The 12,310-nt window shown below is 46.4% G+C and overlaps 1 protein-coding gene across 1 annotated transcript in view; it reads left to right on the forward strand.

The window, feature by feature from the left end:
- The window catches only part of LOC311327198 (melanoma receptor tyrosine-protein kinase), a 42,569-nt gene that overhangs the window by 28,073 nt on the left and 2,186 nt on the right, over window positions 1-12,310 (forward strand). Inside the window, exons 6-26 of the mRNA XM_084460231.1 lie at window positions 1-22; window positions 316-457; window positions 877-993; window positions 3,014-3,140; window positions 3,769-3,842; window positions 4,011-4,101; window positions 4,338-4,537; window positions 4,811-4,943; window positions 5,681-5,771; window positions 6,268-6,425; window positions 6,549-6,587; window positions 6,785-6,929; window positions 7,255-7,377; window positions 8,011-8,109; window positions 8,309-8,494; window positions 9,520-9,675; window positions 10,299-10,374; window positions 10,782-10,928; window positions 11,243-11,340; window positions 11,817-11,975; window positions 12,088-12,178. The exon at window positions 1-22 is cut by the window's left edge and continues 97 nt beyond it. Coding sequence (XP_084316357.1) covers window positions 1-22; window positions 316-457; window positions 877-993; window positions 3,014-3,140; window positions 3,769-3,842; window positions 4,011-4,101; window positions 4,338-4,537; window positions 4,811-4,943; window positions 5,681-5,771; window positions 6,268-6,425; window positions 6,549-6,587; window positions 6,785-6,929; window positions 7,255-7,377; window positions 8,011-8,109; window positions 8,309-8,494; window positions 9,520-9,675; window positions 10,299-10,374; window positions 10,782-10,928; window positions 11,243-11,340; window positions 11,817-11,975; window positions 12,088-12,178 — 2,474 coding nt within the window. The remainder of the gene's footprint in view (window positions 23-315; window positions 458-876; window positions 994-3,013; window positions 3,141-3,768; window positions 3,843-4,010; window positions 4,102-4,337; window positions 4,538-4,810; window positions 4,944-5,680; window positions 5,772-6,267; window positions 6,426-6,548; window positions 6,588-6,784; window positions 6,930-7,254; window positions 7,378-8,010; window positions 8,110-8,308; window positions 8,495-9,519; window positions 9,676-10,298; window positions 10,375-10,781; window positions 10,929-11,242; window positions 11,341-11,816; window positions 11,976-12,087; window positions 12,179-12,310) is intronic.

The raw sequence follows: 12,310 nt of genomic DNA on the forward strand, positions 1-12,310 counted from the left end.
ACCCAGGCCCACCGAGTGTCTGGTCAGACTTGCCTCTTACTGCGTCTGTGTCTGTCTGGTCGAACGCCTCGCCCTCTGTCTATCTGTCCGTCTGGTCAGACATGCAGCTCTGTGCGTGTATGTGTGTGTGTGTGTCTGTCTGTCTGTCTGGTCAAACTTGCTACTGTCTGTCTGTCTTTCTCTCTGTCTGTCTTTGATCTCCAAAATGACATTATAGAGACAGGGTAATGGTTAGACGTGTCATGCGATGAAACAATAACACCCCTCCCTCTCCAACCCCCCCCAACCCTCCCACACACACACTCTCTCCCTCAGGCATGTAGGGACTTCCAGGATGAGGACACCTGCAAGGACACCTGCCCTCCCCCCCTGGTGTACGACCCCAACACCCACCAGCTGGCTGTCAACCCCAACGCCAAGTACACCTTTGGAGCTACCTGCGTCAAGACCTGCCCTCGTACGAACTTGTCTGAACTATAAGCAATCTATCTACTATGAGTACTGTCCCAAATAGTTCATAACCTTGTAACCATTCATGTTGCCTGGATTTAGTACATTATATAATAACTGTGCTATAACTATGTCATAACTATTGGACATCTCCCACATACTTTATATAACTTTTTATATGACGTAACGGTGTCCGATGTCATTCATTATACAAAGGTTAGTTCTGGTTCTTGATTCTGATTGGCTGGAAGCCGTGTTCCGCTCCGCTTCACGTCGTGCCTAACAACGCCCCCTAGCTGTTATAAAATCACTATAACACACGGCCTCTCATGGTTTATTGCTTTTATACAACGGTTACCCATGTAATAAATGTACTATATAATAACTAGGTTAAAATGCTGTTTCAGTAATATGTATCCTGTGTAGATAACTATGTGATAACGGACCACGGCGCATGCGTGAGGACCTGCAGCCAAGGAACCCACGAGGTGGAGGAGGGGGGAGTCAGGAGGTGCAGGAAGTGTGACGGCCTCTGTCCCAAAGGTACCCGGATGGTGGGCAGGAAAGATGGAAGAAGGGATGGAGAGAGACATCGACGGAGGAGAGAGGACAGAAAGATGGAGGGAGAGAAAGAGGGAAAGACGGACGGAGGGAGGGATAGATGCATGTAAGGAGGAAAGGGGTGATATATCGAGTGCTTGATTGGAGTTTTGGGCTACTGTACCTCCATTCCAGAACGTATTTCCACAAATCCAGCATCTCTGCTGGGATGAAGGAACTAGAACTCTTTGTTTACAATGTGTCATGAACCTATTCTTAATACAGTACATACAACAGAATCTATAGATAGAATTGATTGATTGATTGATTGATTGATTGATTGATTGATTGATTGATTGATTGATTGATTGTGTTGAGTAAAATAATTCGCTATATCCTTGGTCAATTTTCAAAGTAATTGAAATATCAAAGTCCAAAATAATTCTAAGTCAGGGCCAGGCCACCGTGCCACTACACTTGTGATGAGCATGTCGGCGTCACATATGATTTGGGTATTTATAGTGTGCACATTTTTGCGATTCACATAGATGTATTCATTCACTGATGGTGCCCTTATCAATATGTGGGTGCAGTCGCCATCGCCGTCACCTCTTTGGAGTTCTATCTCGGCCAGTAGGCTGAGTAGCCCCGGATTCATTTAGGCTCGCATTATGCACAGGAGGACTGTCATTTATATGCTTACCAAACAGCAAACGGGTCCACATGATCACATATTAATGACAATCTAATTGGTCAACTATTGCCGTTTGATGGAACGCCTGCATTAGGTGTGTGAGGACATATTGCGCAGAAAGGTTTGGGACAGCACATAGGTTAAGTTTGGGGAACAAATCGACCATTAATGAGCCGGTTAGAGCCGATCTTGCATTGAGATATATGTATGTGCTGAATTGGGCTATTAGCCTACATGATTGTGCGTTTATAAACTCTCGCTCTTCCTCTCTCCATCAAACATTGTAATTCACCAACGCACCACCGGCGTCGCCAGTTCCCCCTGTGTTCAAAAAGGGTGTAAAAACCCGTCTAAATCGGTCGAGAGGTGTCGTAGAAAAGCGCGTAAAAAGGCGACTAAATATACGCCCTTTTTGATTGATAGATCGCGCTGTGGGGGGGGGAAGAGGGCATACGCCAGAAATCGCGGAAAAATCGTGTAAAAAAAAAAAGGCGTACCTCAATGATAAATGAGGCCCCAGGTCTTTATTGCTCCTTCAATGAAAATGAATCAAAAACCGGTTGGTCCTCGGGGGGCCCCCTCGTCAATACAACAACTCTTGTCATCTGTGCAATGTCTTATACAGCCGCCTCTATTTTTGCCAAAACCCACTTTCCATACTTCATCCCTACTTTGGCACAAATCCAACGGTGTCTAATATGTCGACTCAGCACCAACCTATGCCCAAATATGTCCCTTTGATGAACAATACCGGTACATGGGCAAGCGTAGACTGTGTTTGTAGTCAGGACTGCAGTGTCAGCATCAATAAATTCAATCTTTTGACAGATCAGGGGGGGAAAAGGAGGAAATTAGGGAATTTAACAGGAGGAAATCGGGGTATCTAAGCGGTCAGGGGAGAGCAGACTTATTCCAGCAGTCTTAGACTGCTAGCCTCACCATCTATAAATCTTGACAGATCAGTTTCCTATGGCTACATCTAGTGGTCCCCTCTGATATTACTATTGAGCAGTTTATTATTGCTACATCTAGTGGTCCCCTCTGATATTACTATTGAGCAGTTTATTATTGCTACATCGTGGTGTTGTGGCTGTCTAAAACAATCATACCATATGATGATTATGATTACAATATTATGAGATGATTAAAATGCAGGGGAGCTAAATCAAATTAAATCACAACGATTGATTGATTGATTGATTGATTGATTGATTGATTGATTGATTGATTGATTGATTGATTGATTGATTGATTGATTGATTGATTGATTGATTGATTGATTGATTGATTGAAGGGTGATGGTGACAGTGTTCTGCCTGCTTCCATTAGTGTGTAACGGTCTGGGGATGGGTGCTCTGACCGGTGTCCTGTCCATCAATGCCTCCAACATCGACTCCTTCAAGAACTGCACCAAGATCAACGGAGACGTGTCCATCATAGAGACCTCTCTACTGGGGTAAGACACACAGCGACACGTGGGTGGAGCTGTCTCTTTGTCTCTAACCTTGTGAGACATCCTGATTTCGCAAGCTCACTTTCTGTTTCTCTCGCAAATCAGTCTGGATGATCTCCATAGAGATCTGCTTGTGCCAGATCAGAAAACAATCTCGCCAATCAGTGTTGGTTCTGAGAAATTAGAAATACAAACAGTTACACTGGGCGGGTTTAGTTGTGATGACGGCGGGGAGTGGTTGAAGTTAGCGCGAGATAGACGATGATAGACAGATGGTTCATGCAATCACCTGCCAAGTATTTTTGATAATGTGCAATCACCTGCCAAGTATTTTTGATAATGTGCAATCACCTGCCAAGTATTTTTTTAAATGCCTGCAGTTTTCCAAACAGTTTCCAATGGAGAGTTCCCAGATGGTTATGCAAAGCAAACCATCTGGCGCATCAGGTTGCTGTCTCTGCTCTATGGCCCGATTCAAACGAATCAATCTTTAGTTGAATTGTTGAATTTGTTTGATTTACTGATTGATTCTGAAAAGACAGTTGATAAATCTTATATATACTGCCATTTTGAAAGACTGCTTGTATCATCTGCATCTGTGTAAGAAAGGTGTTCTGATTGGCTCTTCCAGGGACAGGTACACTAAGACCCCGCCCATGGACCTATCCAAACTGGACTACTTCAAGACCGTCAGGGAGATCTCAGGTAACAGGAGCTTCGCTCTATGTGAGTTCACCAACTACACAGAGTTGTTTACAGAGTTTGATGTCCCTTTGTGTGTGTGTGTGTGTGTGTGTGTGTGTGTGTGTGTGTGTGTGTGTGTGTGTGTGTGTGTGTGTGTGTGTGTGTGTGTGTGTGTGTATGTGTGTGAAGGGTTCCTGTTGATCCAAGCCTGGCCAGAACACCTGATCTCTCTCAGTCCATTCGAGAACCTGGAGATCATCCGCGGGAGAACCAAACAGTTGTATGCAGACTGATCTCTAACCCTAACTCTAACCCCCAGAATACATGGCAAGCTTTACAATGTTAAAGTGAAACCAACTCTTCTTGTTCTTGTTCTTGTTCTTCTTCTTCTTCTTCTTCTTCTTCTTCTTCTTCTTCTTCTTCTTCTTCTTCTTCCTCTTCTTCTTCTTCTTCTTCTTCTTCTTCTTCCTCTTCTTCTGCTTCTTCTCCCGCCTCGCTTTCTCTGTCTCCCCCTAGTGGCCAGGTGAGTTTTGCAGTCCTGAAAGTGGCTCACCTGCGCTACCTGGGGCTGCGTTCCCTCCGGGAGGTCAGCGATGGGGACGTGGTGGTGAAGAACAACACTCAGCTCTGCTACACCAGGCCTGACCACTGGAGGGCGCTCTTCAGGTCGGAGAAACAGAGGTTGCTGGCCAACAATGCTGACCCCAGCACCTGTGGTAAGTTAAACTCTAAACCTATATCTCACTGATATGGTGTGACAAGATGGAGGACAAACCTAAGGGCCGCTGGCTAGTGTAGAGGTTAGAGAGATGGGCTCAGTAGCAGGAAGGTTGTGGGTTTGAATATCAGACGAGGTGGAGCTTGCAGAGACTGAAACTTGCAATTGGATGGCTAGGTTCTGGCATTAGAACATTTGAAGAACATATATTTCAGTTGTTGTAACGGGAAAAGATCTTCACCATAGTTTTCCTCTGTCTTCCTCCCCCCAGCCAAACAGAACAACACGTGTGATGAGATGTGTTCTGCAGAGGGTTGCTGGGGTCCAGGACCCTCCATGTGCTTCTCCTGCCTCCACTTCACCAGCAGAGGGCGCTGTGTAGGAGCCTGCAACCTGCTATACGGGTGAGTCCGCCTGCTCGCTGGTGTCTGGCTCCGCTACAGCTCTGTGATTGGCGGAAGTAAGAGCCAGCAGACTGAAGCTGTGTTCGGAATTGCTCACTCGTTCCCTCACTCCCAGGTGTAGTGTACAAATTGTAGGGTACATGTGGTGTTCCCTGCAAATCAAGGTGAATTGTGGGTAATAAATAGTGGACTATATAGGGAACGACAAATTCGGACACTACAAACAAAATGGCTGACGCCCTATATAGTGCACTATATAGTGAATAGGGAGCAATTCCGGCTTGAATGATCCCCTGGAAGGTGTGAGATTGTAACAAGAAATATGTGATGTTGTGAAAACTGCTGTTGCTCAGATTTACGGGCCAATAAAAAATCCAGAAGAAGGGGTGTGACTTCTTTAAGCTATGACTATAGAATAGGTAATAGGACAACACTATAATTATGAATAGGTACAGTAATATGACTACAAATAGTTATTATACAACAGTTAGTTCTGGTTCTTGATTCTGATTGGCTGGAAGCCGTGTTAAAATACTTTGTAACAGATAGCTACAGTAATAGGACTACAAATATCCATATATCCAATATATCCATGAATAGGCAATGGGATTACAAATACGCTATATCACCACAGATAAGGCAATAGGACTACAAAGCGTATCTATAGATCATACTGTAAACATGTCTTGTATGATACAGTGTAAATAAGTTCTTCCTGGTTGTGTGCGTGTCTCCAGAGAGCCCAGAGAGTCCCAGGACAACAGCACCTGTCAGGAGTGTGACACAGAGTGTCTGGTGAAGAACGGGACAGCCACCTGTCACGGACCGGTATAGTGACAATACCACATCCTTACACACACACACACACACACACACACACACACACACACACACACACACACACACACACACACACACACACACACACACACACACACCTTGTAGCCATCAAGGTGTTGAGAGAAGCTACCTCTCCTAAAGCTAACAAGCAGATCCTGGAGATGAGTCTACTGCGTGTGTGTATGTGTATGTGTGTGTGTGTGTGTGTGTGTGTGTGCGTGCGTGCGTGTGCATCCTTGGCTTCTACCACCCCTCTCTCCTTCCTCCACCCCTCTCTCCTTCCTCTCCAGGAGACCTATGAGACAGACCACACAGACCAGATGAGATGGATATGACTTCATTAATATGACTAGATGCATATAGCACCAGATTCAGCGATCAACATACGCACCTCTAGGACTAACCTATTCCCCCTTGTCACCTCTCTATCCTTCTCTCCATCCCTCCTTTCTCTCTCTCCCTCCCTTCCTCCCTTCCTACTCAGGGCCCCGATCACTGTGTGTCCTGCGCCCACGTCAAAGATGGCCCCCACTGCGTTCACAGCTGCCCTCAGGGCGTGCCCGGCACCGGCGATATGTTGATCTGGAAATACGCAGACAAGACGAGAGAGTGCCAGCTATGCCACGAGAACTGTACTACGAGGTGGGGGCATACAGGCGCGCTGCCCTCTCTCTGAAAGTAGATACGTCACTTCTGCAGATTGTAAATGTATTCTCTCCCTCTCCACACCTCTCTCTCTCTCTCTCTCTCTCTCTCTCTCTACAGATGTTCAGGACCTAAGCTCTCTGACTGCGACTCCAGTGGGTAAGGATCTCTGCTGTGTATCAAACATGTACTTTAATGGCGGAATCTCCCTTTAGCTCCTTGTTTTGCCAACTGTGCTTTCAATAACGCGAGGAGGCGGGAAGTGAGCGAGAGCGCCCTCTAGGGACAAGGGCGGAGATCGCTATTCTTTTTAGCGTTCATTCTTTATTCTTTTTCTCCCAATTCCTCCTTCTCAGAACGAGCAGCCCTTTGGCTGTGGTGCAGATCCTGGTGCTAAGCCTGCTGGCCTTCGTAGTCCTATCGCTTGGCATCTTTGTGTTGCTACGACGACGGCGCATCAAGAGAAAGAGGACGCTGCGTAGACTGCTGCAGGAGAGAGAGGTGAGGTAGACACCCGCACACACACATTTTCACACCCACACACACACACACACACACACATATTCCCTCATCACACACAAACACTTTCCCATCACACACACACACACACACACACACACACACACACATACACACACATATTCTCTCATCACACACACACACAAAAATGCATACACACACACACACACACACACATGCATACACACACACACACTTTCCCATCACACACACACACACACACACACACACACACACACACACACACACACACACACACACACACACACACACACACTGTGACAGTCCCGTCCTGTGTGTCCCCTAGCTGGTGGAGCCATTGACCCCCAGCGGTGAGGCTCCTAACCAGGCTCTGCTCCGCATCCTCAAGGAGACAGAGTTCAAGAAAGTGAAGATCCTGGGCTCCGGCGCCTTCGGAACTGTCTTCAAGGTGAGAATGGTGTGGCTCTGCCAGTGCCACGGCCCCGTGCACGTTTAAATTATTTTATTTTATTTTATTATGATCTCTTTTAGCCATCGGCTAGTCTTCCAAGAGTCCTTAATTAAAACATACAGTACAATACAATAATGCAGAAAATAATACAATTCATAAATAGAATAATTCAAGAAAAATGAAGAAAAGAAAGAAACATGATAGTAAATATAATAATACTGTAACAGTAAAATACAATAGTTCAAACAGCTACTTACGACATCACACATCACACCTATATCACACATACATACAGGTATACACATACAACCTTACATATTATAACCTAATTAACCTTAAAGCCTTAAAACCTACAATCACAATCCAACTGCCGGCCTGTTTTGAGTGGATTGTTGTAATGCGTTCCATAATTTAACACTTCTAAAAATAAATGTCCGTAAATGAGCATCACCGATAAGAGGCCAGTGGAAGTGTCTCGCTAGCTAGCGAGCGATGTCTTGCGCCGATGGCTCTATGCCCTCCACGCCGGCTGGCGGGCGGTCGTGACACGTCACGTCAGAACGACGCCGCCTGTCGTGAGACGACGTGACGTAGCTCTGCGCGACATCACCGGGCCGTGTTCCTCTGCAGGGCCTGTGGGTGCCGGAGGGGGAGAACGTGAAGATCCCTGTAGCCATCAAGGTGTTGAGAGAAGCTACCTCTCCTAAAGCCAACAAGGAGATCCTAGATGTGAGTCTACCCCACTGCGCCTGTGTGTGTGTGTGTGTGTGTGTGTGTGTGTGTGTGTGTGTGTGTGTGTGTGTGTGTGTGTGTGTGTGTGTGTGTGTGTGGGCGGGCGAGTGCGAGTGCGAGTGCGAGTGCGTGTGAGTGCATGTGTGTGTGTGTTTGCATCCTTGGCCACTACCACTTCTGTCCCTCTCCCCTCCAGGAGGCCTATGTGATGGCCAGCGTGGACCACCCCCATGTGTGTCGTCTGCTGGGGGTCTGTCTGACCTCCACGGTTCAGCTCATCACCCAGCTCATGCCCTACGGCTGCCTGCTGGACTACGTCAAGGAGCACAAGGACCACATCGGCTCCCAGGTCCTGCTCAACTGGTGCGTCCAGATCGCCAAGGTGGGTCCGCACAGACTGCTGCTACTGTATTCCTGATGCTCTGAGATGCTATCGCCCACCACCGCATCCACTAGCATTGCTAACAATGCTAATATGCTGGGAACTTGAAATATCTCCTACGGTTGATTCTAAAGCGGTTTTGGGATGGATCGGCAGTGGTCTGACACTGGATGATTGGAAAAGCGAGCCACTGTAAATGTAGAAAATGCTGAAGTCTCCCTTTAAGACGGCCATAGCCCACTGAGCTAAAGTTTCAGTGGTATTGTAGGATAGAGAGACAGAGATGGACAGGAAAGGAGACTCAGAACTCTGTATGGAGACAGAGTGGCTGATGCCCCCAGATTCTCATATTAGGATTGAGGTTAGAAGCCTTTAATTAATTGAACAGTGCTGTAACCTCTCTTAAACCTGAAACAGCCCTTCTATCCATCCCCTCCCACCCCTCCTTCCACCACGCCTCGCTCCATCCATCTGTCTTCTTCCCCAGCCTTGCCTGTGACCTTGCCTCAAGCAGTTCTCAGCTCTCAGAGTGTGGGAGAAATCACAATAGAGCGTGCTGAGTCTCATTAATAAACACACACTCATTAATAAATACACACGCACAAACACACACACACCACAGCTCTCTCTGCCTCATTATGAAACATACACACACACACAGCTATTGTAGTCTGCTCAAAATAACAGTGTCTTATTGATCCTGGTGTGAAGTGCTAAACTCAGGTTCACAGTAATGACCTCTGAAGACGGGGGCTCGTAGGAAGATGAAATCCATGAATTAACCTCAGATCCCACAGCTTTTCATGCAGGTTAAAAGGATGAAGTGTTTGATCCCAGTAACCTTGCTACTCTATGTGAAATCATTATTTTGAAGGCTATCCATGTCAAGCTACACTGAGACATTCTCCTTTGGCCTTGGATGTGTGTGTGTGTGTGTGTGTGTGTGTGTGTGTGTGTGTGTGTGTGTGTGTGTGTGTGTGTGTGTGTGTGTGTGTGTGCGCGCGTGTGCGTGCGTGTGTCTCCAGGGTATGAACTACCTGGAAGAGCGCCACCTAGTGCACCGCGACCTGGCGGCGCGGAACGTCCTGGTGAAGACGCCCCACCACGTCAAGATCACAGACTTCGGCCTGGCCAGGCTGCTGACCGCTGACGAGAAGGAGTACCACGCAGACGGGGGCAAGGTCAGGGAGCTCACACACACACACACACACACACACACACACACATACAGACACACCCACACACATACAGACACCCACACATACATACAGACACACACACACACACGCAGCTGACACATACATACATACACACACACACACACAGCTGACACACACACACAGACACACACACACACACACACATATACAGACACACCCACACACATACAGACACACCCACACACATACAGACACCCACACATACATACAGACACACACACACACACGCAGCTGACACATACATACATACACACACACACACACAGCTGACACACACAGACACACACACACACACACACATATACAGACACACCCACACACATACAGACACACACATACATACAGACACACACACGCAGTTGACACATACACACACACACACACACACACACACACACATACAGACACACACACACACACACATACAGACACACACACACACATACAGACACACACACACACACACACACACATACAGACACACACACACACACACACACACACACACACACACACACACATACATACAGTACACACACACACTGACCTTTGGTATTATATCCTATCCCCCTCCCTCCGTCAAGGTTCCTATCAAGTGGATGGCTCTGGAGTCCATCCTCCACTGGACCTACACACACCAGAGTGACGTGTGGAGCTACGGTAAGCCACACCGGACACACAGAGCAGCACAGAGGTCCAGTAGAGGTTCAGTTATCACACTAAACACAAAGACGAGAGGGAGGCAGGTAGTCTTGTGGTTAAGTATTGGACCAGCAAACAAAAGGTTCAAATATCCAAGACGAATAGTAGAAAAATCTGTCGATGTGCCCTTGAGCAAGGCATTTAACCCTAATTGCTCCTGTGCTGTAAAATGGTCAGGATAAAATTGTCTGCTAAATTATTAACATGTCAAACAAGTCTACACTAAACGCAAGACAAACTGCTCCTCCCCATTTCAAATGTTAATTTGTGATCCTGATCCACTTCAGATTCAGCTGTTCTAGTTGCAAATGACAATTAAGTATTCCTCTTTTACCCCATCTGACCCCTGACCTCCTGACCTGTAGGTGTGACGGTGTGGGAGCTGATGACGTTTGGATCCAAGCCCTACGATGGGATCCCGGCCAGCGAGATCGCCTCGGTCCTGGAGAAAGGAGAGCGCCTACCTCAGCCCCCCATCTGCACCATCGACGTCTACATGATCATGGTTAAATGTAGGTACATCTATTCATTTTATATGATCATGGTTAAATGTAGGTACATCTATTCATTTTATATGATCATGGTTAAATGTAGGAACATCTATTCATTTTATATGATCATGGTTAAATGTAGGTACATCTATTCATTTATATGATCATGGTTAAATGTAGGTACATCTATTCATTTTATATGATCATGGTTAAATGTAGGCACATCTATCAGTTTTATATGATCAATTGTAATACATTTAGATATATTTTATATAGATATAGATTGGTTATGGTTAGGATGGGGTTGTGCTGACGCTAGGCTGTGGTCGTTGCAGGCTGGATGATTGATGCCGAGAGTCGTCCCCAATTCAGAGAGCTCATCGCTGAGTTCTCCAAGATGGCCAGAGACCCGTCACGCTACCTAGTCATACAGGTAACATTCTAAAAACCCTTCTAGAGCCCTTCTAGAACCTGGTCATACAGGTAACATTCTAAAAACCCTTCTAGAGCCCTTCTAGAACCTGGTCATACAGGTAACATTCTAAAGGTAACATTCTAAAAATCCTTCTAGAATCCTTCTAGAACCTTATCATACAGGTAACATTCTAAAAACCCTTCTAGAACCCTTCTAGAACCTGGTCATACAGGTAACCTTCTAGAACCTTTCTACAACCTGGTCATAGAGGTGACCTTCTCGAAACCTTCTAGAATGTGGTTATAGGTGTAACCTTCTAGAACCCTACAGAAACTTATTCAGTACATTCTAGAACCAGATTATGTACAATATATAACCTATCTATATCTGTTTTACAGCAATTAAGCCTGCTCGAATAATGTGTGTGTGTGTGTGTGTGTGTGTGTGTGTGTGTGTGTGTGTGTGTGTGTGTGTGTGTGTGTGTGTGTGCTCAGGGTGATGAGTGCATGTACCTGCCCAGCCCGACAGACTCGCGGTTCTACCGGAGTCTTCTGAGCACGGATGACATGGAGGATGTTGTGGACGCGGAGGAATACCTGCTGCCCTACAAAGGCCAGGCCAACGGACAGACCGCACCACTGCACGGGAACACGGTACACACACCCATACACACACACATAGGCACACACACAATCTCATACAGCATCTCAGGTCCTTGGTGTCCACACACACGCACACCGACTAAGCAATTTTTTTCTCTTTCAGAATGGCCATCCAATGAGAGAGGGCAGCGTCATCCTGCGCTACATCACTGATCCCACCCAGAGCGCCATAGACAAAGATTGCTCCCTGCCAGGTAACACACACACACACACACACACGTATGTATGTATGTATGTATGTATGTATGTATGTATGTATGTATGTATGTATGTATGTATGTATGTATGTATGTATGTATGTATGTATGTGACTGCTGTGTAAACCT

Source organism: Borostomias antarcticus, assembly GCF_949987555.1.
Source record: "Borostomias antarcticus genome assembly, chromosome: 2".
Classification (NCBI taxonomy): Eukaryota; Metazoa; Chordata; class Actinopteri; order Stomiiformes; family Stomiidae; genus Borostomias; species Borostomias antarcticus.